Source organism: Monodon monoceros, unplaced genomic scaffold (assembly GCF_005190385.1).
Source record: "Monodon monoceros isolate NGI ecotype Baffin Bay Population unplaced genomic scaffold, NGI_Narwhal_1 Super_Scaffold_4, whole genome shotgun sequence".
Lineage (NCBI taxonomy): Eukaryota > Metazoa > Chordata > Mammalia > Artiodactyla > Monodontidae > Monodon > Monodon monoceros.
The window spans coordinates 23,224,345-23,252,209 of record NW_021703781.1 but is presented as its reverse complement, the minus strand read 5'-3'; the positions used below and the strand labels follow the sequence as shown (position 1 = coordinate 23,252,209).

At 37.2% G+C, this 27,865-nt stretch overlaps 1 protein-coding gene and 2 pseudogenes across 5 annotated transcripts in view; all 3 read left to right on the top strand.

Annotated features, from left to right (window-relative positions):
• The window catches only part of P4HA1 (prolyl 4-hydroxylase subunit alpha 1), a 97,641-nt gene extending 70,401 nt beyond the window's left edge, over positions 1 to 27,240 (top strand). For 2 of the 5 annotated variants that reach the window (XM_029245720.1, XM_029245721.1), the window contains 6 exons: positions 8,850 to 8,949; positions 15,458 to 15,511; positions 20,839 to 20,904; positions 23,206 to 23,274; positions 23,767 to 23,863; positions 25,447 to 27,240. In XM_029245720.1, coding sequence (XP_029101553.1) covers positions 8,850 to 8,949; positions 15,458 to 15,511; positions 20,839 to 20,904; positions 23,206 to 23,274; positions 23,767 to 23,863; positions 25,447 to 25,517 — 457 coding nt within the window. In that variant the 3' untranslated portion in view covers positions 25,518 to 27,240. The remainder of the gene's footprint in view (positions 1 to 8,849; positions 8,950 to 15,457; positions 15,512 to 20,838; positions 20,905 to 23,205; positions 23,275 to 23,766; positions 23,864 to 25,446) is intronic. The other 3 variants (XM_029245716.1, XM_029245717.1, XM_029245719.1) reach the window with 2 other exon arrangements.
• Positions 4,205 to 4,873, top strand: LOC114908931 (annotated as a pseudogene).
• Positions 16,561 to 17,579, top strand: LOC114908930 (annotated as a pseudogene).
• Positions 27,241 to 27,865: the final 625 nt, after the last annotated feature.

Genomic DNA, 27,865 nt, shown 5'->3' with positions numbered 1-27,865 from the left:
AGCTGCAGTTATCAATGACTTTCTCTCATCTGAGTCTTAACTGCTAAGCCTCAAACCTTCTATTGAGATCATTTGTGATATAACAAGAAGTGCAGATTAAAACTTTTTTTAAAAAGTTAAAAAATTAAAATATTTTTGCCTCTAAGATTGGCAAAGATTGAAAAGATTGATACTGGCAAGGATTTTATGAAATGGGCACTCTCATGAACAGTTGATAGAAGTATAAATCACTGAAACTTTTTTGGAGGGCAATTTGACATTTATCAAAATGTAAAAGTCGGGGCTTCCCTGGTGGCGCAGTGGTTGAGAGTCTGCCTGCCGATGCGGGGGACGCGGGTTCGTGCCCCGGTCCAGGAGGATCCCACATGCCGCGGAGCGGCTGGGGGCCTGTGAGCCGTGGCCGCTGGGCCTGCACGTCCGGAGCCTGTGCTCCGCAGCGGAAGAGACCACAGCAGTGAGAGGCCCGCATACCGGAAAAAAAAAAAAAAAAAGTAAAAGTCATCTAGCAGTTCCACATCTAGGAATTTGTCCTACAGAGATATTCGCATAAGTATGCAAAGATATACAGAAATTTCTGTTACAATATTGTTTGTACTAGAGAAAAATTAGAAACAACCTTATTTAACCAGTGCTTTATTGACTGACCTTTGTGGTCATTTTGAAATTAAAGGTATTTTATTTTAAAAAGAAAAGCAGTAGTTTAAAAAACAATGAGGAATGGAAATGTAAAGTGTTACAGTTGCTGTGGAAAACAGGCTGGCATTTCCTCACAAAGTCAAACATAGTATTATGATATGATGCAGAAATTCCACTTCTAGGTATATACCCCCCAAAATTGAAAGGGACTCAGATTACTTGTACACCCATGTTCATAACAGCATTATTCACAGTAGTCAACAGGTGGAGGCTGTTGACTATTAATGGATGAATGGTTAAACAAAATGTGGTATAAACAAATTATGGACTATATTCAGCCTTAAAAAGGAATGAAATTCTGATACATGCTATATGACATGGATGAACTTTGAGGACATTATACTAAGTGAAATAAGCCAGGTACAAAAGGACAAATATGGTATGATTCTACTTACAGGGGGTACCTAGAATAGGCAAATTCATACAGACAAAAAGTATATTAGAGGTTACCAGGGGCTGGGAGGAGAGGGAAATGGCAAATTATTGTTTAATGGGTACAGAGTTTCAGTTTGCGATGAAGAAAAAGTTTTGGAAATAGATAGTGGTGATGGTTGTGTGACCTTGTGAGTGTACTTAACACCACTGAATTGTACACTTAAAAATGGTTAAAGTGGTTAATTTTATGTGTATTTTACCATATTTTAAAAAATGGTTAAAGTGGTTAATTTTATGTTGTGTATTGTTTAACCACAGTAATTTTTAAAAAATGAGGCAGTGCTATGTGTATTGACTAGGAAAGATGTCAGAAGTATTTTCAGGGGGAAAAAGTGTATGTGTATATTATGGTGAAAGATTGAAGGGTGGATTCTTTTTTTTTTTTTTTTTTAATTCTCTCTGTATGTCTGTTCATACATGGGGGAAACTGTTGAGAGGATACATATCTATTTGTTAATACTGTTTACCTGTGAGGAGTGGGACGAGGAAAGGAACTTCATAAACTTTTATACTGTTTGAAAATGTTTAAATTTTGTTTAATTTTATTTTTGGCTGCATTGGGTCTTAGTTGCGGCACGTGGAGTCTTTCGTTGCAGCGCGGGGCCTCTTCGTTGTGGCATGTGGGTTTCTCTCTAGTTGTGGTGCATGGGCACCAGAGCATGCAGGCTCAATAGTTGTTGCGCATGGGCTTTCTAGTTGTGGTGTGTGGGCTCCAGAGAGTGTGGGTTCTGTATTTGAGGCACGCGGGCTTCTCTGTAATTGTGGTGCGCAGGCTCAGTAGTTGCAGTGTGCTGGCTTAGTTGCCCCACGGCATGTGGGATCTTAGTTTTCCGACCAGGGGTTGAACCTGTGTCCCCAGCATTGGAAGGTGGATTCTTAACCACTGCGGCACCCTGTTTGAAATTTTTATAAGTATTTCTTTAAAAGCTTTATTGATTCACCCATTTGAAGTGTACAAGTCAGTGGTTTTTAGTATGTTCAGAGACTTATGCATCCATCACCACAATTAATTTTAGAACATTTCCATTATACTCCTTAGCCATAACCACTTAATCCTTAATCCTCTCCCTGCCCCAGCCCTGGGCAACCACTAATCTGCTTTCTGTCTTTATGGATTTGCCTCTTCTGGATATTTTTTATGTACTACATGGACTGTTAGTGTCTGGCTTCTCACTTGGCATGTTTTCAAGGTATGGCTGAACAACATTCTTTTGTATGGATATGCCACCTTTTTATCTGTCTTATCTGTTGATAGATATTTAGGTTATTTCTACTTTTTTGGCTATTATGAATAATGCTGTTCTGAAATTCATGTCTTCTGAGGCACAAACGTTTTATTTTGATGATGTCCTGTTTATTTTTGTTGTTGCTGCTTGTACTTTTGAGGTCATAGCTAAACCGTATGCCAATTTTTTTTTCTAAAAGTTTTGTAATGTTAGCTTATATATTTAGGTCTTTAATCCCTTCTGAGTTAATTTTTTTATTATGGTGTGAGGTAGGGGGTCCATCTTCTTTGTTTTGCATATGGTTATCCAGTGTCCCAGAACCATTTGTTGAATATAACAAGCATTTCTTGCTTCCATAATTTTAAAACTATAAAAGTAAAAGACTGGAATGATAATTTGCTAAAATGGCAAAAGTAAATGTGTTCTTGATAACAGGATACTTCAGTCTGAAGAGTTAGTAAGCAAGGAAAAGATTAAAGATAGAAAGGGAGGCAATAACTGCTGGAGTAAGGCCTATGGAAAAGGTAGATTCAAAAGCATAGATAGATGCTCTAGCCTCTGAAAGGCTGAAGGACAATGCTTCTACCAAAGTACAAGAGAAAAATATAAGAATAGATGCTTAAGAATTGGTGGTAGCAGAGAAGAAAGTTGAAGATGTCAGAAGACCAGGTTCTCTTGGGTGATAGGTTCCAGGATGAAATAGGAACAGTTATTTTTATCAAGATGTATTTAGTTTGAAACTTTATTAGAACACTTGCCAATCTTGTGTTGCAGTTGTCTATAAAAATCAAGTCAGTAGTTGGTTGCTTATAAAATTCAAAAATCTATGAAATTGTTGCCAGGCAAAAAAGGTACATTGACATACGAGATTAGTTCTACCAGGAACTTGGTCAGAATTGGAAGAAATAAATTCTTAGTGTATTTATCAGCTACATCCTTTATAACAATAAAATTCTTGGATCCTTCCTATTTCTGTGACACAGAGGAATTCTACTTGGCCAATCCCTATAAATTTGCATGAGATCATCAGACAAATACTATGGTAAAGTAAAATAAATCTTGGATTAGTTCTAAGACATCTTCAGGATTCATTCATTCAGCAAATATTTATTGAGCATCTACTATGTGCCAGGCACTATGGATATAGTGGTGAGCAAAACCAGGCAGAATTTATACGTATTTGGAACTAGTAGTTGAATGAAGATGTCTTACCTTAAATAACAAATTAATGTACAATTGTTATAAATGCCACAAAGGAAGGATATGTAGTACTATAAAAACATATTGGGGTGGCTGCCTTCTCCACTTCCAGGTGCATGGAGGTAGCGTCTCCCTGATGTGCTTCAGGTTGCAGGTAGTTGCCAACCCTGAGATTAACGGAGGGCTGTGAGACGCCCACGATCGTTCTGCAGGCACAGGTGCCACTACTCTCCCACCTCCCAATATAGGGTGATTCTCATAGTAGCATCCAGTAGCTGCCCACCAAAGTCACCGTGATCCATTAGATATTAAAGGTACCACTTGATTAGTTTTGTGAAGAACAATTTCTTTACATCAAAGAAAACATTGAGTATCTTAACAAAGAGACAAAGATACTTCTTTCCTCTTGTAAAGAAGAGGAGTGCCAGCAGGACCTCAAACTTTTTAATATTTATTTATTTATTTTGGTCTTAGTTGCAGCATGTGGGATCTTTAGTTTGCGGCATGTGGGATCTTTAGTTTGCGGCATGTGGGATCTTTAGTTGCGGCATGTGCGCTTCTTAGTTGTGGTATGCAGACTCTTAGTTGCTTCATGTGGACTTCTTAGTTGTGGCATGCAAACTCTTAGTTGCAGCATGCATGCGGGATCTAGTTCCGCAACCAGGGATCGAACCTGGGCCCCCGGCATTGGGAGTGTGGAGTCTTACCCACTGGACCACCAGGGAAGTCCCAGGACCTCAGTCTTTTGAGGAAACAGGCTGAAGAGGATTCCCATGGGGTTGGGGTATTCTGATCCCTACAGCATCTGGGAAATGGAGTGGATGATGCAAAATAGATGGTCCGTGCTGTGGTAGATAATGTGTGCTGGCAAATGTCTCTGGACCAAAAGACCTTGGTACTGAAATAACTTCAGGGCTACGTGGCGTGGCGGGCAGCATTCACAGCTGGGTGTATGAAAGTAGCATTCTTTGAAGATGTAGTTCCAGCAGTTAGGAAATGGAGAAGCTGGAATGAACGTGTATATCTATTTTGGGCAGTGTGCAGAGGAAGATATTGGTGAGTTGTCAATGTTACTTTGATACCAGTATTGGGCAAAGTGGAGAATGAGTTGCTGAATGATTGCAAACAGTATTGAGTGCTTGGTCAGCAATGTCCTGTTTATGATAGACATTACACCTCGAGGCTAGTGCTACTGAGGAAGTGGACATGTATGTAGCTGTGGTGATAAGACATGACAGTGTGGGATTAACACATGATGAAAAGACTAGAGCTTCATCAAATCCTTCAGCAAATTGTACTTGCCCTTCTCAACCTAGAAAAGGATTTCTAAGGAAGACAAACTGTTCCTCGTAGTTTCCCTGTTGTCTAGCTTTATTTTAATGGTAAAAGCGACTTACTTTAAAAAATGTATATGTATACACACAAATATGTATGCAAATATGTGTGTGCTCAAATTACCTTCCACAGGTACATGAGTGGAAAAACTCAGTTCTGTGAAATGAAAACTTACTCTATTATATGTAAAAATTGTTTGAAACCACAACACTAACCCTTATTGAAGGCAAAGTGTAGATATTAGAAGAAATGACTAAAATACAGATCAAATGTGTCAGGTATCAGGTCATGCACCAAAATGGAAAGCTAGTTTTGAGAAGTTATTCAGAAGCTTTGCTGTTTTAAAAGCTGGAAGTGTTTCAAAGGCTTATTCCTAATAATAATTAATTGCCCCCGTTTAATTGTGAGGGAATAAAATTTAGATCACAAGAGCTGCATTTCACAATATTTGCCTAACTATATACAAAAGACAAAGATATTTGCTTGTTCTCCAAAAGAGGGCAACATTAGAAAGAAAACTCACTTCAGTTTTGAACAATTGAATGTATATTACTTAAGAAGAAGCTCTTTAAATCAGTGCACCTTTTCTCTGGTACAGCAAACAATTGCTTTAACAGCCAAAAAAGAGATATAGTTCTTAATATTTCATGAAACAGCCCTAATCCTGTCAGTTGTTTTCATTATAGATTTTATAGTTGCCTTTCTGACCACTTCTTAGCAGTCTGAGAAAATATACTGTTATTTACTATTAAAAAAAAAACCATTTTATGGAAATCAGTCCATCAGATCAAGAGGAATCCTAATGCATTTTCCTCTGAAATGGATGTGAGAAATGTAAATTTTGTAACAGTATTATTTATCTTCCTTTACTTATAATAGCATGTCATGTCAATTTCATGTGATTAGCTAAAAACTTTTTCCTCTTACTGTTCCAAAAACAAAACAAAACAAAAACCTGGTCTGGCACAGGGAGGAGTCAAGGAAGGCTTCTCTGAAGAAGAGACAACTAAAATGATAATCCAAAGCCTTAAATTTGCAAAGTTAAGCAGAAGAATACTCTGGGTAGAGATGAGCATGTGCACTAGCCTTAGGGCAAGAAGAAACATTGTTGAATAAGTGCTGCTGGGGCACTGGGAGAAAGACAAAATACAGTGTGAGAGGCTGTGAGGGAGACCAGGATGGAATATCCAGAGAGACTAAAGGAATAATACCTGGAGAATGAATGAGTCAGGAGGAGAGTTTCAAGAAGGATGAACATTCTGAAATGTTACTAAAAGAGCAAATACTATGAGAATGGGAAAATCTTGTTAGATTTAGGAGCGCATAGTAGGGTTATGGGTGAGATATTAGCAAGAGCAGTTTTGATGGAGTGATGGGGACTAAAGCTAAATTGGAATGGATTGAGAAGTGAGGAGTCAGTGAAAAGGTTGACTTGAAGATGGAGGAGAAAGAAATTGGTGGCTGGAGAGAGAATTGAGGGAAAGAATTTAAAATTTTTGCTTATTTATTTAATGGGAAAGTCTTAAGCCCTGTTAAAAGCTGTGGGAGGAATTTTTGAAAAGAGATGTTGATTATATGAGAGAGAAGGGCTCATCAATGATTTATGGTTCCTAAAATGGCAGGAGGTAATAGAATCTAAGGCAGAGGATTGGCCTTAGATAATGGAGAGAAATCGCCTCTTGGAACTGGAATGAACTAGAATGAACTATGTATAAGGAAAAGATTGTATGGTTTCTATTTTATCTGTGACGTAGGAGATATGTAATCCACTGAGTGAAGGAGTCTGAGGTGGGTTGGGGTTCAGAATAGAGGCGAGAGTAAGGCCCATTTGGAGTTAGTGTTCATGATTGTTTGTTTTGTTTTGTTTTTTTTGGCTGTGTTGGGTCTCGTTGCCGCTCGTGGGCTTTCTCCGGTTGCTTCGAGCGGGGGCTGCTCTTACGTTGTGGTGCGTGGGCTTCTCATTGCAGTGGCTTCTCTTGTTATGGAGCACGGGCTTCAGTAATTGGAGCCCGCAGGTTCAGTAGTTGTGGTTCGCGGGCTCTAGAGCGCAGGCTCAGTAGCTGTGGTGCACAGGGCTTAGCTGCTCCGCAGCATGTGGGATCTTCCTGGACCAGGGCTTGAACCCGTGTCCCCTGCATTGGCAGGCGGATTCTTAACCACTGTGCCACCAAGGAGGTCCCAGTGTTCATGAATTTTTAGTGGAACATATCTGCCCTATCTCATGACTTTTTCTAATATGATTTGGTGTTATAGGTATAAGCTTGGAGAAAAGAAATTCATCAGGCTTGTGTTTTTTGCCAGACAGGTGAGTTTAGGCTTTTAGTCAAGGATGCTGTTGAGGGAATTCTCCGGCGGTCCAGTGGTTAGGACTCCACGCTTCCACTGCAGGGGGCACGGGTTCGATCCCTGGTTGGGGAACGAAGATCCTGCAAGCTGCATGGCGCGGCTCCCCCGCCCCCCCCAAAAAAAGAATACTGTTGAAATGATGGACCAAAGCTTGATGAGAGAAGTGAAGAAAGAAAAAGTCTAATAGACTGGGAAAAACCATATGTAAAGGAGAGAGCTGAATTTTGCTGTGCCATGTTATTGAGCTATAGTTCCCATACCGTAAAATTACCCTTTAAAGTATACAGTTCAGTGGTTTTTAGTCTTTTTTAGCTTTGCAGTCATCACCGTTATCTAATACCAGAACATTTTCACCACCCCAAAAGAAAATCCTGTACCCATTAAGAGTCATTCCTTAATACTGCCTTCTCGTGGCAACCACTAATCTACTTTCTGTATTGATTTGCCTGTTCTGGACATTTCATATTAATGGAATCATAATGTGTGACCTTTTGTATCTGACTTATCTTTCTTAACATAATGGTTTCAAGGTTCATCCGTGTGGTGGCATGTATCATTACTTCCTTTTCATGACACAATAATCTGTCTTATGGATATATCACATTTTATGTATCTGTCTATCAGTTGATGGACATTTGTATTATTTCCACTTTTTGGCCATTATTAATAATGCTACTATGAATACTTATGTACAAGTTTTGGTATGACCACACATTTTAATTTCTCTTGGGTATATACCTAGGAGTGGAATTGCTAGGTCATATGGTAACTCTGTATTTAGCAATTTGAGGAACTGCCAAAGTGTTTTCCAAAGTGGCTGCACCATTTTACATTCCTACCAGCAATATATGAGGGTTCTAATTTCTTCACATCACCACCAACACCTTTTTGGTTATAGCTATCCTACTGGGTGTGTTGGGTACCTTTCAAAACTTTTTTATTTAGGCAAGTAATACATGAATTTTTCTTATAAAACATTAGCATTATATAAATCAGGCTAAAACCCCTATGACCTTCACCTTGGCCAGTTCCTATACCTTATCTAGAAGGAACAGTTGTTTTCATTTTGATGTATGTATTTTTCCGGAATTAAAAAACATTCTCAGTGTAGATAGTCCTATATAGTCTTCTTACATTAATCCATCTGTTTTCATAAAAACTCAGTAATAAATGGTATTAGTTTTTTTCCCTTTCCAACCTCTAACTGTAGAATGTAACATCTTTTAAAAATTACAACATCATTAGTAAAAATCGTATCAAAGGGCTTCCCTGGTGGCGCAGTGGTTGAGAGTCCACCTGCTGATGCAGGGGACGCGGGTTCGTGTCCCGGTCCGGGAAGATCCCACATGCCACGGAGCGGCTGGACCCATGAGCCATGGCCGCTGAGCCTGTGCGTCCAGAGCCTGTGCTCCGCAACAGGAGAGGCCACAACGGTGAGAGGCCCGCGTACCGCAAAAAAAAAAAAAAAATCATATCAAAGAAGCAAATGAAGTAAATGCCTATAGATAAAGCCTTAATGTCCTGTATATTAGGGCTTTTTAAATGACAGCTATTCGTCTTCGTGTATTGAAACTTTATCAGTAAAACTAATAATTTATTTCTTGTTTTTAGTGCCTGGCTCTCTGGCTATGAAAACCCTGTGGTGTCTCGAATTAATATGAGAATACAAGATCTCACAGGACTAGATGTCTCCACAGCAGAGGAATTACAGGTAGGTAATCACATCCTACACTTCTTCAAAAGATGCTTCAGATGAGATTTTTTCTGTCACTATACAGGCAGTACTCAATTTGCATGATACTTTGAGACTGTAAAAGTGAATATATAAGCTGAAACCATGTACAGTGATCTTAATAATCAGTAGGAAAAATTGTTCTGTGACCTTTAAAATTTTTTGTCAAGACATTAAAAACTCTTACTGTTGAGTATAAACGTATAGGGAAATGAAAAATATGTAACACTAGTATTTATTAAGTACACTGTGATTTTTTTTTTTCATTCCTAGGCCTGTCAGGTGGCCATGGCAGTTTTTTTTTTTAATAAATTTTTTTTTTCTGTTTTCTAGTAAGAAATAATTCACATACCATAAAATTTACCCTGGTTTTAATATTCACATGATTGTACAATCATCAACACTATTTTCATCACCTCCAAAGAAACCTCAGTTAAGTAGTCACTCTCCATTCCCCCTCCCTAGTGCCCCTGGCAACTGCTTCTCTACCTTCTGTATGTAAGTTTGCCTATTCTAAATATTTCATATAAATGGAGTAATACAATATGTGACCTAGTGTATCTGGCTTATTTCACTTGACAATGTTTTTAAGGTATATCCATGTTGTAGCATGTATCAGCACTTTATTCTTTTTCATGGCTGAATAATATTAACATTCTCTTGTTTGGATATACCACGTTTTATTTATTTATCAGTTGGAGGGCTTTTGGATTGTTTCCACTCCTTGGCTATTATGACTAATGCTATTTGTCTACAAATTTTTGTACAAATGTCATTTAAATTTCTCTTGGGTATAAACCTACATATGTAATTGCTGGGTCATGTGGTAACTTTAATATTTGAGGAACTGCCAAACTGTTTTCCAGAATGGCTGCACCATTTTACAATCCCATTGGCAATGTATGAGGGTTCCATTTTCTTCACATCCTTGCCAACACTTGTTCTTGTCCAGTTTTTTAATTAAGGTCATTCTGGTATGTTTGAAGTGCTATCTCATCATGGTTCTTATTTGCGTTTCCCTGATGGCTAATGATGTTGAGTATCTTTTCATGAGTTATTGGCCATTTTTTAAAAAATTTATTTATTTTTGGTTCTGTTCAGTCTTCGTTGCTACATGTAGGCTTTCTCTAGTTGCAGAGAGTAGGGGCTACTCTTCATTGTGGTGCATGGGCTTCTCATTGCAGTGGCTTCTTTTGTTGCGGAGCATGGGCTCTAGGCGCGTGGGCTTCAGTAGTTGCAGCACGCAAGCTCAGTAGTTGTGGCTCTTGGGCTCTAGAGCGTGGGCTCAGCAGTTGTGGCTCACGGGCTCTAGAGCCAGGCTTAGTAGTTGTGGCGCACGGGCTTAGTTGCTACATGGCATGTGGGATCCTCCCGGACCAGGGATTGAACCCATGTCCCCTGCATTGGCAGGCAGACTCTCAACCACAGTGCCACCATGGAAGCCCCAGCCATTTTTATATCTTTGAAAAAATTTCTGTTCAAATCCTTTGCCTATTTTTTATTGGGTTGTTTTTATTGTTGAGTTGTGTTATTTATATGTTCTGAATACTTGACCCATATTAGGTGTATGGGTTGCAAATATTTTCTCCCGTTCTGTGGTGTCTCTTTCACTTTCTTGATGGTGTCCTTTGGCAAAATATTTTTAATTTCTATGAAGTCTGATAGGTCTTTTTTTTGGTTGCTTTGGCATAAGGTGTTTAAGAAACCATTGCCTAATCCAAGGACATAAAGATTTACACCTGTGGTTTTTCCTACAATTTTTATGGTTTTCTTTCTTACATTCAGGTCTTTGATCCATTTTGAGTCAATTTTTATATATGGTGTAAGATAGAGGTCCAACTTCATTCTTTTCATGTGGTTAGCCAATCGTCCCAGCATCATTTGTTGAAAACTAGTCTTCTCTATTGAATTGTCTCAGTATTATAAAATATTAGAAATATTGAGGATTACAGTGTTTTATTTCTTTGTAAACACTTACCAAGAATAGTTTATGTTCCTTCATCTCATTTGTGAAACTTATGATACAGAGTGAGCATCTTTTCCTTTGCAAATTGTCATACTTCTAAGTTTGGATCAGCTTTCAACATTTTATCCTTTGTGCTTTCAATGTTGTTAAATATCTCTGAGGGATCTTTTATTGTCGATTTTTTTCCAGTCACTTCCTCTAGGACATCTTCTTCATCCTTTTCATCATGATCACTTTCCTTATGTTAGTAAGTTTACCTTCACCACATTCCTCTGACTGCGTATCTAGAGTTTCTCAAACAGCAAAAGTTAGAAGCATTTTCCTTGTCAGCCTTTCTTCTGTGTCTGCATTTAAGTCTGATTTCTTTTTTGGCGGGGGGGTGGGGGGTGGAGGAGGGGGGCTCAGCATGAGGGGATTTTTTTAGTATTGGAGTATAGTTGATTTACAATGTTGTGTTAGTTTCAGGTGTACAGCAAAGTGATTTAGTTATACATATATGTATATCTATTCTTTTTCAGATTCTTTCCCCATATAGGTTATCACAGAGTACCAAGTAGATTTCCCTGTGCTATACAGTATGTCCTTATTAGTTATCTATTTTATATATAGTAGTGTGTATATGTTAATCCCAAGTTCCTAATTTATCCTCCCCCCGACCTTTCCCCTTTAGTAACCATAAGTTTGTTTCTGAAGTCTGCCAGTCTGTTTCTGTTTTGTAAATAAGTTCATTTGTATCATTTTTAGATTCCATGTACAGTGATCATATGCTGTTTGTCTTTCTCTGACTTCATTTAGTATGACAGTCTCTAGGTCCATCCATGTTGCTGCAAGTGGCATTATTTCATACCTTTTTTATGGCTGAGTAAAATTCCACCGATACATGTACCACATCTTCTTTATCTATTCCTCTGTTGATGGACATTTAGGTTGCTTCCTAAGTGCCCAGGAGTGGGATTGCTGGATCATACGGTAGCTCTTAGTTTTTTAAGGAACCTCCATACTGTTCTCCATAGTGGCACCACCAATTTACATTCCCACCAACAGCATAGGAGGGTTCGCTTTTCTGCACACCCTCTTTAGCATTTATTGTTTGTAGACTTTTTGATGATGGCCATTCTGACCAGTGTGAGGTGATACCTTCGTAATTTTCTTGTTTCTAGTTGTGGCCCTTTGTTTTCTTCCTAGAGAAGTTTCTTTAGCATTTGTTGTAAAGCTGTTCTGGTGGTGCTGAGTTCTTTTTAGCTTTTGCTTATCTGTAAATCTTGTGATTCCTCCATTGAATCTGAACAAGAGCCTTGCTGGGTAGAGTGTTTTTGACTGTAGTTCTTTCCTTTTCATCACTTTAGATATATTGTGCCACTCCCTTCTGGCCTGAAGAGTGTCTGCTGAAAAATCAGCTGATAACCTTATGGGGATTCCTTTGTATGTTACTTGTTGCTTTCCCCTTGTTGCTTTTAATATTTTCTTTTTAATATTTGTTGGTATGATTAATATGTGTCTCAGCATGCCCCTCCTTGGGTTTATCCTGTATGGGACCCTCTGCTTCCTGGACTTGGGTGACTGTTTCCTTTCCCATATTAGGGAAGTCTTTCCCTACTATCTCCCCAAATATTTCCTAAGGTCCCTTCTCTCTCTCTTCTCCTTCTGGGACCCCTATAATGTGAACGTTGGTGCATTTAATGTTGTCCCAGAGGTCTTCTATACTGTCTTCATTTCTTTTCATTCTTTATTCCTTTCCACAGCAGTGATTTCCACCATTCTGTCTTCCAGCTCACTTATCCATTCTTCTGCCTCATTTATTCGGCTATTGATTCCTTCTGGTTTAGTTTTCAATTCAGTTATTGTATTGTTCATCTCTGTTTGTTTGTTCTTTATATCTTCTAGCTCTTGTATCTTCTCAGTCTGTGCCTCCATTCTTTTACTGAGATCTCGGATCATCTTTACTATTACTCTGAATTCTTTTTCAGGTAGATTGCCTGTCTCCACTTCACTTAGTTCTTCTGGGGTTTTATCTTGTTCCTTCATCTGGAACATTTTCCTCTGCCATCTCATTTTGTCTAACTTTCTGTGTTTGAGGTCCCACAGGCTGCAGGATTGTAGTTCCTCTTGCTTCTGGTGTCTGCCCACTAGTGGATGAGACTGGTCTAAGAGGCTTGTGCAGGCTTCTTAGTGAGAAGGACTGGTGCCTGCCCACTGGTGGGTGGAGCTGGGTCTTGTCCCTCTGGTGGGCAGGACCGTGTCAAGGGATGTGTTTAGAGGCGGCTGTGGGCTCAGGAAGACTTAAGCAGCCTGTCTGCCTGTGTTCCTGCCCTGTTGGTTTTTTGGCCTGGGGCGTCCCAGCACTGGAGCCTAAGGGCTGTTGGGTGGGGCCAGGTCTTGGCATCAAAGTGGCAGCCTTTAGGGCAGCTCACGCCAGTGAGTACTCCCCAGTGTCTCCGCCACCGGTGTCCTTGTCCCCATAGTGAGCCACAGCCACCCCCACCTCCCAAGGAGATCCTCTAAGTCCAGCAGGTAGGTCTGACCCTGGCTCATATGAAGTCACTGCTTTTTCCCCTGGGTTCCCATGCACACAAGACCTTGTGTGTGCCCTCCAAGAGTGGAGTTTCTGTTTCCCCCAGTACTGGGGAGTTCCTGTGATCAAGCCCTGCTGGCCTTAAAAGCCAAATGCTCTGGGGGCTCCTCCTCTCAATGCCAGACCCCCAGACTGGGGAGCCTGACGTGGGGCTCAGAACTTTCACTCCTGTGAGAGAACCTCTGTGATATAAATATTTTCCAGTTTGTGGGTCAGCCACCCAACACTTTTGGGATTTGTTTGTATCTCAAATGCATCCCTCCTACTGTCTTGTTGTGACTTCTTCTTTGGAAGTAGCATATCTTTTTTGGTAAGTTCCAGTCTTTTTTGTTGACGGTTTTTCAGCCATTAGTTGTGATTTTGGTGTTTTCACGAGAGGAAAGGTGAGCTCAGGTCCTTCTACTCCCTGATCTTGTCCTGGAACCAAGTCCATTTAAATTTGATTTGAATTTCACTTACAGCATTATTGCTTTCCATTTCTCTGCTGTACTGTACCTTTGTTGGCCAATTTCTTCTTCTAATTGTCTGTTTTTGTAAGATATCACATAGGTTTTTACTGGGAAATAAGGAGGCAGCATAACTACATGCTTTGCTGTCTGTGCATGAACTGAATAACAGATATGCAGTGACCAATCACTGATAAACTTTGAAAGAAGTGACATGACTGGTCATTGATCATGATATGTAGCTGTTATTTGTATAGTAATTTGTGGACTGAAGAGCTAGTAGCAATGTTTGCACTTTATGCAGTTACTCACAGTTAATGATGTAACATGGTAACTGAAATGTCCACTGTGTTGTTGGGGGTCTGGTGTCCAGGGTTAGCTAAACCATGGTATCTGAGATTTGTGCATTTTGAAACTGTGCAAAACAGGACTTCCCGAATTTAAATTTGCTTATATTATTTACTCCATGGTCATCTACAACTTCCTTGGTACTCGTTTGGTTATTAAAAAAACTATGATGTGTCTTTTTCTTTCCTAATTTGTATTTATTCTCACCTGCCTAACCTTCACAGGCTCTTTCAGGCTACTTGATATATTTCTAACTTAATAGTCTGATCCAACCCAACGAAGGCATCTACAACATATGAAGTAAAATATCCACAGTAATAACAATTTACATAGGACTTGGACTTTGCTGTGGGCAACACTTTTAATTATGCACTCATTTCATTTCATCAATAATGCTCTTTAAATTACATTCTCCTTTCATTTTCTTAGCATTTTGTCATATTGGGATGGAAGGGAGGGAGTTAAGGAAGGTATCATTATCCTTATTTTACAAATAAGAAAACTGAGGTTGTATCCAAAGTTACATATACTGCATTGTAACTAAGAAATCTGGAACTTGAGCTCAGACCAAATATTTCTCTTACTTTCTTTTGCTGCTTCGTGCTGGGGCATTGTCACATCCAAATGAAGTTGTCATGGCCTTCCAACAGGAATAATTAAATTGGTGTTAACTTCTTCCCTTTTTTACCTAAGTAGAGAAAAAAAAATATGTAAGAAACTGGATTTCATTAAAGTAGATTGGGAGTTTGCCAGCATTTTGGGCTTTGGAAAACATGAGTCTTGATTTAAATTCCCAAGGAAAGTGTTTAGTAAGAATTAATAATAAAAATATTGAAATTCTAATTCTAGAAATTTTTAATTCTAAAATTCAAATTCAGATTTTAGTTTCTTATATATTAAGGAAAAGCATGTCCCCCGAAACATTTGCTAAAGAAAAGCGTATTAACTAAGGTTCTAAAATAGCATATAGTAGCTATCCTTAGTTTTTCATCCTTGGTTTTTTAGGAACTCTTTATTGATTTAAAAAACGCTTTGCTTCTCATTTATTTAGAAGTACCTAACCATGATATATAAGAGGCCAAAATGGGACTCATAGGTTTTTTTGAATAGTAATCTTGATAGTTCCTTCATTCATGTTTTGTTTCTCTCCTTCAGGTAGCTAATTATGGAGTTGGAGGACAGTATGAACCCCATTTTGATTTTGCACGGGTAAGTAAAAAAAAAAAGGCGAATGAAGGAGTTCCACTGAAGCTTAGGCATGACATGTTAATTCTGTTCTTTTAGTATTAAAAATTCATAGCTGGGCTTCCCTGGTGGCACGGGTTCGAGCCCTGGTCTGGGAGGGTCCCACATGCCGCGGAGCAACTAGGCCCGTGAGCCACAACTACTGAGCCTGCGCGTCTGGAGCTTGTGCTCCGCAGCAAGAGAGGCTGCGATAGTGAGAGGCCCGCGCACCGCGATGAAGAGTGGCCCCCGCTTGCCACAACTAGAGAAAGCCCTCGCACAGAAACGAAGACCCAACACAGCAAAAATAAATAAATAAATTAATAAACTCCTACCCCCAACATCTTCTTGAAAAAAAAAAAATTCATAGCTTATTTGGAATTTGTCTAAGCGTGGTGGAACAGATATTCTGTAAAGCCTTTTAAAGCAGTAAAAAATACCTAGAGACAGGATAAAAGAACTTAGCATACTTTTAAATGCATTGTTGAGCTTTGAAGAAAGTAAAGGAAATTCTCAAAGGCAAACTGAATAGAGAAAACCTAGAGACTAAAATTAGAGTGTTTAAAGGGAGCAAAAAAGCTGAGGCTGGAGGCATGTACCTCCAGGAATCTAGAGCTTTGGGGATTAATAGCTCTGTGAGAGGACCTGCTATAGTGTAGGCTACTGAACTGAGATACCTGCATAAAACCTAAATCTCCAAAAGGATTACACCTTCAGAGAAAGAAAGAATGGCCTAGAAAATCATCTGCTTTGAGTCAAGACCCTTCAGAAGAGTTTCCTCTCGCATCCTAGCTGGAGTATGATGTGTTATGGGGAGCTTTTTCTGGCAGTTTGAAAGCAGAGGCCTGCCAACAGATACAGATGCCCCCGGGATGTTAGATACTTCAGTTATCAGATACAGAATATAAAAAAACTATATAGGTCCAATCTAGCCTCCTCTGGGAGCGGGCAGTTGGCGAGCCCACGCTAACCTGTGCAACTCTGTCCTGATCCCCGAGTTCTCACATGGTGCCCAGACAGATTGGATCGAAGCCATGGCCATTCTTTTCGCTGTTGTTGCCAGGGGAACCACTATCCTTGCCAGACATGCTTGGTGTGGAGGCCACTTCCTGGAGGTGACAGAGCAGATTCTGGCTAAGATACCCTCTGAAAATAACAAGCTAACGTACTTACATGGCAATTATTTGTTTCATTACATCTGCCAAAACAGGATTGTATATCTTTGTATCACTGATGATGATTTTGAGCGTTCCCGGGCCTTTAATTTTCTAAATGAGATAAAAAAGAGGTTCCAGACTACGTACGGTTCAAGAGCACAAACAGTGCTTCCATATGCCATGAATAGTGAGTTCTCAAGTGTCTTGGCTGCACAGCTGAAGCATCACTCCGAGAATAAGGGCCTAGATAAAGTGATGGAGACTCAAGCCCAAGTGGATGAACTTAAAGGAATCATGGTCAGAAACATAGATCTGGTGGCTCAGCAAGGCAAAAGATTGGAATTATTGATAGATAAAACAGAAAATCTTGTGGATTCGTCTGTCACCTTCGAAACAACCAACAGAAATCTTGCCCGAGCCATGTGTGTGAAGAATCTCAAGCTCACCGTTATCATCATCATCTTATCAGTCATATTCATCTATGTTATTGTGTCACCTCTCTGTGGTGGATTTACATGGCCAAGCTGTGTGAAGAAATAAAGTTATCATTAACCAAGGATACGAGAGAACAGGGAGTTAAAAGCAATCCGTTTGATTCAGGCCTTTTAATACTGACAGATGGTGTCTACCAGTCTTTTCAACCCTCTTCTTTCTCTCTTTTGTTTTAATATTGTTCTGTGCCTCCAGATTTATCTTTGTCCTATCAACCAGTTTATTCCAGTGCACTTCAGACCGAACCATTTATTGCAGCAGTAGCCTTAAAAAGGCATTTTGTTTCTTTGGTTTGTTAACTAGTGTCATCTACTTATAGATACATTTTTGTTTATAATTGCACAAAGCTATCACAGCTAGAAACCACCTGTCTTATGAGCTGTCTACTGAAATTATGGATGACCTTTGTGCACACAAAAGTTCAAGAGACAGATAGTATTGCTAACATCTCATCTTAATGTCCTTTGATTTTGAAGGGTATTAAGTGCTTGGAAACAATATACATGGTGAATTGTTGTTATTTTGGGAATTGTAATTAATGGTTGGTGTTTCTAGGAGCCCAAGCAGGTAAAGTATTAAACATTTTATCTCAGTGAGATGGGGAACGTTTTGCTAGCCTCTTAGAAGCAAACAGAATTATCCTTGTCTGCCTATTATTAACTTTTAGGAAGAAAGTTTTGATCATTCACAAACCTCGCAGAGCTTGATATCCTCTGTTTCCCCATTGCAGTTGATTTAAGAAGACAGTGGTTTAAATATTGTCGAAGGTTGTGGTTTTTTACATATTCCTTTTTCTTTGGTGGATATTTAGGGCAATTGTATAGATAATAGAATGGGTAGTGGACAGAATGGGGAGGCACATTCCTCTGGCTCACCAAAGAAAAAGAAGAGAACCACAGTGGAAAAGCCCAAACTGAATATAGTCAGCAGTCAACTCCAGGATTTGGGTTTGACTGGTGTTGAATAATAGTTTGAGCATCCTTTGCGGTTTAGTAAGTTCTTTAATCTGCCTAGTTTTGAAGAATTCTTTTGTGAAACTTGAGAGTAGACAGTATGATGCATGAAAGAATGCAAGACATTTTAGCTAACATCCATGTAACTGCAGCGTGAAAAGACTGGAGTGTAATCATACTGCTTTGGCTACTCTGGCGTCTGTTAGCTAGTGTGTACTTTTAGTGTGTATCTGAAAGGACAACATTTGCTGCCCTAGATCTAATTGCACTTATTTATCAATAAATGCCAGTAAATGGACATTATATTACATTTGACTGTTTTCCCAATGAAAGAACAAATTGGTCTGTAAAACCTAGTCACCTGTTTAGCCTAGTCATGTGCCTTGAATATTTATATGTGTCACATAATCTGGCACCTGCAACCTGTTCTTCCATCTGTACCATTCAATTCATGCTGATTCATTTATTTGACATATATTTTCAACCCCCTGGAACTCTTTTCCTGGTGATCATGTATAATGCAAATGTTTTTTTCAGTCCTCTTTATCAACACTAATGCCTTTTAATTACATCAGCATTTCCTGTTGGAAAACACATTTGTTCCATGAAAACATTTGGCATTCCTTAATAATAATTTCCAAATGTCTTTAATCCCAAGACTTAAAGCTTATTTCCCTTGCTTACACACACGTGAATAAAAATGATGTGCATGTTTTAGGGATAAATTACTTAACCATCTCTTGATCTATTTATGTATAAGAATGCTTTTTAAAGCACATACCTTGTTTAAATTATGCACAAACTGAAGGCATTAATAAAATTTAAGAGTAATAGAAAAAACAACTAATACTTTAAAAATAAAAGAGGATAAAATTACTGAATTCTCAAAATGATTTAACGTATTTGAAAAATAAACAGAAGCTTTAGGTCGAAAAAATTGTTGAAATTTAAAATTTAGTGTATAAGTTAAACAGATTAGAGACAGCTGCAGTGAATTGGGCAATAAATCTGAAGAAATTACAGGAATACATTTTGAAAGACAGGAAGATAAACATAAAATAGATGCAGAGGCTGGAGAATAAATAATATTAAAGCAGTTTGTTAAAAAGTTGTTCTTGCCCAAGTACTCTTGCTTAAGATTAGTAAATATTTAACCTTTTAAATTAAAAAGTTAAGTAATTTTAACATATCAAGCTATAAATTGTCATTACCATATCTTAATTTAAGCTTTATCATAATTACATGAATTCTAGGGAATGTGCCAAGTATTCTAATAAACTTCTTGATCTATTACCATTTTTTAATAAGAGTATATTCTTTGGAAAGAAAACAGCCTGTATTGTATTACATTCCTTGACTGGTTTAATCCCAGAATCCTAGACTCTTTCTCTGGGCAGGCTAGCAAAGAATATATTTTTAGTCTCTTTTCCATCTGTTTTCAATTATTGAAAAATGTCTGAGGATCTTGGATGATGTGAAAGACTACAGTTTAAGTCCTCACATTAATGTAACTAAATTTTTTTCGTAGCTTTTTATTTTGAAATAATTATAGATTCCTAGGAAGTTTCCCCCCAAATATACAGGGAGATCCCATGCACCCTTCACTCAGCCGCCTTCAGTGTTAACATCTTGCATAACTGTAGTACACTATCAAAACCAGGAAATTGGTGTTGGCACAAGCAACAGAGCTTATTCATATTTCACCAGTTATGCTCGCACTCATGTCTGTCTGTCTATACAGTTTTATTACATGTGTAGCTTTATGTAACTACCACCACAATAAAGATACATAACCTCACCATCACTGTTAAGACTCCCTTGCGGTACTGCTCTGTTAGCTACATATACCCTTCTGCCTCCCATCCATAACTGCTGGTAACCACTAATCTGTTCTTCACTAAAATTATTTTGCAAATGTTATGTAAATGTTACATACGGCATGTATCCTTTTAAGATTGTCTCTTTTCACTCAGCATAATTCCCTTGAGGTTCATCCATGTTTTTGCAGAACATATCAACAGGGTGTTCCTTTTTTTTGCTGCATAGTATTCTGTGGTATAGGTATACGACAGTTTTAGTCATTCATCCTTTGAAGGACATTAACAGACAATTTGAGGATATGACAAATTGATGTGTATAAATTTCTGTGTGAAAAATACATGATTTTCATTTTTCTGGGAAAATGCCAAGAGACTATACTGTATTTTAGTTTAGCTTTAAATAGCCAGACGTGAATTCTCCAGCCAGATTAAAGTGCTGACAGCCCAAAAGACAGTCAAGAATAGTAGCAGTGACATTTGAATGGATCATGAGTTCAAAGTAAATCTCAAGGTAAATTTTTTTTTACCCACAGAGAATTGACTTAATGAATGTAGCTGAGAGACTCTCATGTCTTGCTTTTTTGGAAGCTAAAACTATAGGTGTCAATTTTTAAAATAATCTGTGGATAGTAGATATTGGTTCTCATTATATAGGCTAACAAATCTGTTTTTTTCCCCCCGAATGGTCTTATCAAAAGTATTCAGTGTACTGGTTGAATCAACAACCAACAAATATCTGAATGCCTCTTGTATATATAGTGCACTGGACATTATAAAGGAACCTTTAGGGGCTGTTTTTAGCATACTATTCAGCATATTAATGATGTTAGTTGCCATTGGAGAATTTGCATTACTGAATTTTATACCACTGAGTTGTGTTTTATTCACAGAAAGATGAGCCAGATGCTTTCAAAGAGCTGGGGACAGGAAATAGAATTGCTACATGGCTGTTTTATGTAAGTTATAGCTAAAATTTTTCAGTTGGGATTTGATCACATGACTCATTTATTTTGATGTGTTCACATGTTTGTTCTGTTTAGCTCTTGATTAACATCCTAGTTTAACGTTTTTTTACAACTGAGTAAAGAATTTTTTCTTCGCATTTATAACTTTTTCAGATTGTACTTATTACAACCTGAAGAAGAAAGTTAAAATTACACCTAGTTCCAGTATTTGGAGGCAATGTGATATTTTGGAGTATGGACTGTCATCTATAGTCATCTATAATGTGTATATAAGCAACTCTATGTATTTGTAGGAATTTGTGTGTATATATACACATTATCTTAATAAACTTTTATTTTGAATTTATTGATAAATATCATATCAGAAAAGTGTACAAATCATAAGTATATAACTTGATAAATTTTCACAAAGTGAACACTAGCATAATCAGCACCCAGATCAAGAAGAAATAGTACATTAGAGCATGCTAGAAGCCCTTTCCTCAAGGGTAACCATTCTCCCATTGTTCATTAGTTTCAAAACAGTATGATCTTCATTTTTTTAAATTGTTTGTTTATATATTCATACATAAAGCTTTGATCATAATATTTGCCCCAGTTATCTATTGCTGCATAACAAATCACCCCAAAACTGAATGGTTTAAAGTAACAGTTTGATTCTTATCTTTCATGGTTGTGAGGTTGATTGGGCTTCATTTATGGTTCTTGCTCTGGATCTCTCATGCATTTGCAATCAGATGATGGCTGGCACTGGGGTCACCTTAAAGGCTGAGGTTGAGGCTGGTTGTTGGCCAGAATACCAGCATGTGGACTGGGCTTCCTCATAGCATGAGGCTGAATTCTAAGAGCAAGTATCCCCCAAAAGGCAGTACATAACTTTTTTTTCCTTTTGGCTGCGTTGGGTCTTCGTTGCTGCATGCGGGCTTTCTCTAGTTGCGGTGAGTGGGAGCTATTCTTCATTGCAGTGTGCAGGCTTCTCATTGCGGTGGCTTCTCGTTGCGGAGCACAGGCTCTAGGTGCACAGGCCTCAGTAGTTGTGGCTTGTGGCTCTAGAGCACAGGCTCAGTAGTTGTGGCACACAGGTCACTGCAACTAGGGAAGGCCCACACGCAGCAACAAAGCCCCATTGCAGCCAAAAATAGATACATAAAGTAAATAAATTTTAAAAAAAAGCAAAGAAATACAAGAAAATTGATGCTATATTATTTGGTCCAATATCCATAAATGTTAGATTATTTGTGACTATCAGACTATATATTAGATAATTATATCCCCTTTTAGTTATATATAGCATTTTTATTAGATTAGTATTCATTTTTTTCATTATTTGAATGCTTTTCTCAGATGGGCCACATAGCACAACTTTTAAATTCCTCTGAAGTTAATTTTTTCATTGCTTTAGAGCTATTAGCTCTTTGATATCGATTATATATTTATCATGGTAAAATACACTTCTTTATATCACTGAATGCCTTTAGAGTTAAACTGTGCTTGATACTAAGATCAAACTCTTCTTTGGTACAGCATTTGCCTATAAATCACTTGTTTTAGATGTGACTCTTGACTATAGCATATAGTTGGATTTTGCTTTTGATACATTAGTCTGACTCTACATCCTACTTACGTTGTTTTTGAAAAAAATCTTCACTATATGATCTGTGTTTCCTTTGCCTCATTTTATGCATGTGCTTCTTCAGTTAATTTGGAAGGTTTGTGTTTTTATTCTAATTCACCATTAAGAATATAACTTTATAAATCTTTTCATCTTCTAATTTTTAGTTAATGTGTTGATACCCTACCATGAGAAATGACAAAACTGGTTTTAGTTTATTACTTTTGGTGTTTAGTTCTATTTTGTTTGAAGTCACTTATTTAAATATTTATTGAATACCTACTGTTTTGAGGCTATTCTCAGCAATAAACAAAACAGATGAAAATTCCTGCCCCCATGGAGATGATATTCTAGTGCTATAGAATACATATTTATACCCCATGTTACTTGATTTGTCAGTTTTAAATCATCTCTTTTTACCTCTGGCTATAAAAGAAATAGCTATCCCAAAGTATATCCCAGTCTCCCTTGCTGACTTCCATCTTTCCTCTGCTTTTATATATCTATGTAAACCTAAATAGCATCTTGTTTTTTAAAAACTGACTAGCATGCACAAACCCATTTATGTAAGTAGAAGTCCAGATATTCTCATTCTAGTATTTAGTATCAAATCTACCTCACAGTGGCATGTTTAACTTTATTCTACCAGCACTTTCGATAATACTCTCATCTCTTATTAGATGAGTGATGTGTCAGCAGGAGGAGCCACTGTTTTTCCTGAAGTAGGAGCTAGTGTTTGGCCCAAAAAGGTAAGCTTAGCTTGTTATTTTAATTTGGGAGGGGGGGGGTCCTCTGTATTTTTTTCCCTGAGGAATATATGCACCTATATTTCATAGTCTAAGTAGTAAATAACATTTTTAAAGGTAGTATACTTAAGGACTACATTATGTCTAGGGAAGATTTTAGATATTGTACAATTTACCGTGAGTACCTAGAGGTATGAACAACCAGGGATTAGTATTTAGAAGTTTTCATTTCTAAAATGGGTTCCGTATGATACTTGCTATTGTAAGATGTGTTAGCTTTGGCAAATACACTTTTTTGTTAAGTAATGCTGATATTAATGCTTTCATGTGATCACCAAAATTTTGTACATTATATGATACTTTCAGAACTATATTAGAGGAAGATATAGTGCTGCCATAGAGAATTATTTCCATAGAACAGAGGAAAATTTAGTTACTATAAAAAGCAATAACCTGATACTTTATTTGGGGATAATTTCGTATTGTTTTCCACAGGGAACTGCTGTTTTCTGGTATAATCTGTTTGCCAGTGGAGAAGGAGATTATAGTACACGGCATGCAGCCTGTCCAGTGCTGGTTGGAAACAAATGGGGTAAATATTTCCTATATTCTCTGAATAGAATTTGTGATTTTTGTCTCTTATTTAAAAATTATTATAATTTACATCTTAAAAGAAAGTGAAAAAAAACTCCTGACAGATTTGCCTAATATGACTTTAACACTGAAAGGGATTCAACCAAGCAAGTTTCTTATCTTAATATAAATTTGCTTTCAACAGAGCAGATTTTTTATGACATTTTTAACACTATTTCCACTCATTATTTAAGAAACGTTAATTGACTCAAAGTTGAATCTTCCTCTCATGGGGTTCACAGTTGTCTCTTGTAGTAGATACTAATACAAAGATATAAACAGAAGACAGTAACTACTTACATTTAGGGAGGCTTCTTCGAAGTTTAATTAATTTTTATATTTAGTCTTGAAGATAGAGCAGTTTTCCAGGCATGTTAGGGACCAGGGCCAGGAATCATATGAAGCTAGAGAGGTACTCTCAGGTTCATGCAAGTATAGGACTGGCCACATTAAAAAAAAAAAAGAAAAAGAAATAGAAATGGGTGAACTTATTTTTATATAGATTTATTTAACCCCATGTATCTATTTCCGTATGTGTCACTTGGCCACATTCCACACTTGAAGTGCTTAGTAGCTACATGTGTCTAGAGGTTACCGTATTGGACATAGCAAGATTAAGGAGTGATACCTGATCATCAGGATTTAAAAGAACTCCCCTGATGATAACTAATGTTTGAGAACCACTGGACTAGAATGAAGAGAGGCTAGTGGAGGAGAGATGAGTTCAGAAGGCTGTTTTCTGTTGTCTAAATGGGTGATGATAAAAGCCTGGACTAAGGCAGCAGCAAAAGGTTTGGAGAGCAAAGAATAGATTGAAGAGATCATAGAAGTAAAATCAACAGGGTTATGAATAAAAGATTGGATACACGGGTTAAGAAAGGTAACAAAGTAGTTAAGAATGAGTGCTAGTTTAAATATCTTATACATGTTGATGCCATTGATTGGGTTCTATGATATACGAGGAGGAGAAAGAAATTAATTCCTTTGGGGGTATATTAAAAAACAGTATCTTGGAACAAAGGAAACTTGATGAGCACATAATACGAAAGATTAATCATAGAGTTGTGTTCATTTTTAAAATGTCTTTGTATTAGAAGTGGTATTCTGCAAACAGGTAAAACAGTGTTTTGTTCTGTCTGTACCTACATCTCAAGTCTTACATTGAACATTAGAAACTTTAGGAAATACACATGCACAGATTCTCAAACGTACATACATATATATAAAATCTTTTTTATTTCCAGCATTTAGTGAAGTTCTTAAAAAGACAGCCTAAGTAGCATCTGTCTTTGTCTGGTTTTGGTCTTGAAATTTTTTAGCCCATGTAGAAACTTCATTATAGTCCTAGCTCCTAGGCGTTAGTTAAATACTAGTTAGAAAGAGGGAAGAGATATGGGAACATATGTATATGTATAACTGATTCACTTTGTTATAAAGCAGAAACTAACACACCACTGTAAAGCAATTATACCCCAATAAAGATGTTAAAAAAAAATACTAGTTAGATAGTGGGGGACATTAATATATTATTTTCTTTCACAGTATCCAATAAGTGGCTCCATGAACGTGGACAGGAATTTCGAAGACCATGCACCTTGTCAGAATTGGAATGACAAACAGACTTCCCTTTCTCTCCTGTTGTACTCTAATGTGTCTGATACACACATTTCCCAGTCTTAACTTTGAAGAGTTTACAGTTGACTAACACTCCATGATTGATTCAGTCATGAACCTCATCCTATGTTTCATCTGTGGACAATCGCTAACTTTGTGGGGTGTTTTTTTTCTTTTAAAAGTAACACTTAAAACACCACATTTTACATATGAAACCTTAAAGTTCAGTTGGTATCACAGAGGACAAAGCAAGGCAGGGTAAAAAATGAGGAATTTTTACATTTATGGTATATTTTAAAGAACTTTTTTTGGCTGGATAAAAAATACAATTTAGGCATCTGGTTATAGTATTTCAGTACATCTCAGTTGGTGGGTGGTAGGCTAGAATGGTCCGTGTGATTAAGGAACAGATGCCATATAGTATGGACCTAGGTATTATGTTTACCTAGTCTCAACAACTCCCTTCTGGATCTGCCTGAAGACTAGGAATAAATTAGTCCTGTAAAGTGGGTTCCATACAATGTTTGCCCCTCCATATGCTATTCTAATTTGATTTTTTTTCTCCCAAGTCATTTTTAAAGTATGCTTTATTTTACCAATCCCCTTCTTTCATAGCTCCTCTGTGGTGAATTAAATCTGAGTTACAATACTTTGATTAAAAAAAAATGTTTAACAGAAGGTCCTACATTAAAAGATCGGGCCTTCTTAACTAAAATGATCATGACTTAGTCTGTTTCTTGTTTTTTCTTAAATGACTGATGATTTTGTCCAAAAAATTTTGCTGTTTTTCTTAGTGCTAATTCCTTGCCTCTTATTTCAGCTACCTACAGCAGGGGATGATGATGTTGGCATTCGGATTAAAAAAATATCGTGCCTTAGGAGACTGGAAATTTAAAAATGTACAAGTCCTTTCAATGATGAGGGAATTGATATAAAAGGAGTTTTTCCTAAAAAGCCAAAATGTTTGTTTTTTCAATTCTGAAATGTGTTGTGACAACAGTGACCTATTTATGATCTTAAATCTTTTTTAAATGTTTCCGTTTTCTGTGTGGTATTTTTCGTATTTAAATGTGAATGTGTGCTATAGCAATAACAGGTTATTTCTTTAGAATTAGGACTTAGGTTTATCCTCCTGATTTTCATTCACTCTAAAGTCACATTGTTATGGTAGAAAATTAAGGCTCTTTGAACTTTCAGATAATCAATCAAAATATGTTACCTTCAAAGGGAGCTCTACAACTTTATTACTATGGTTATGGAGTTTTTACAGTAATGCTACTTAAGATTTTCTGTTGTTCAAATACATGGTATGGTAGTAGAAAGCTCTGAACCTATTGAAGTATGTTAATTGACCCTTTAACCTTTATATTTCTTATGGTGAATCATAGTTTACATAAGGGCTCTTTATCCTTTATGCAGTATTTAAATAAGGAAGAATTTGGTTAATTCTCTGGGAAAAAGGGTATTACTTTACCATTTTTTTAAAAAAGTGAACTGTGAACTTTTTTCTCTGAACTATCCTTTGTTCCACTACAAGTATTTTAGTAAGAAATATTGAGAATTAAATTCATTAATCAGATTTTGTGACCACAGATTTTTTAAAAATCTTTTTTAGATGGAAGCAATGTAAATTCAAAATTGAAGAAATAAAATGGGTGTTCAAAGAAAGGATACTAATCCTTAATTGCCACGTGTTTTAGAAAGTAGAATAAAAAATATCTATTTCACAAGGAAACAACATATTCCATAATCTTACAAATTTCATTATATTCAACCCCAAACCCCACACAGGGATTGGTAAACTCTTGTCAGTGTTAGGTCTTACAGAACCCTCCCAAGTTTCATAATTACCAACTATTTTTCTTTCCAAATGAAAAGGAGAAAAAGAATTCCAGTATAAAACTTTGCAATCCTTTTTTTTAATGCTGAACTTTCAAATAAATGAGGGCTAGAGCTATCATGGAAAATGTGGAAATGGTGGTTTCCTCACCAACCCTAAGTGTCCATCCTTTAATATTGGAAGTTTCATCATTCATTAACTTTAACCATGTGTTATCACCAATATCACCAAGTTAACTGAAGTATCCACCAGAACACTCAATCAGCAGGGTAAGTAAATGTCATAACTATGTAATAACCTAGTAGGATTATTTAAAAAAATAATGAAGTGACTTTAAGATTCTTCAGAAAGCTAGATGGTAAATGCAGTAATGAAAGACACAACCAACCGTGAACTTTGGTGAATTTATAATAAAATGGTTACTACAATATAAAAGGATTGAGAAGAGTTGTTGTAAGCAGTAAACACACACATATAATACCTTATATATGTGTGATATAAAAATAT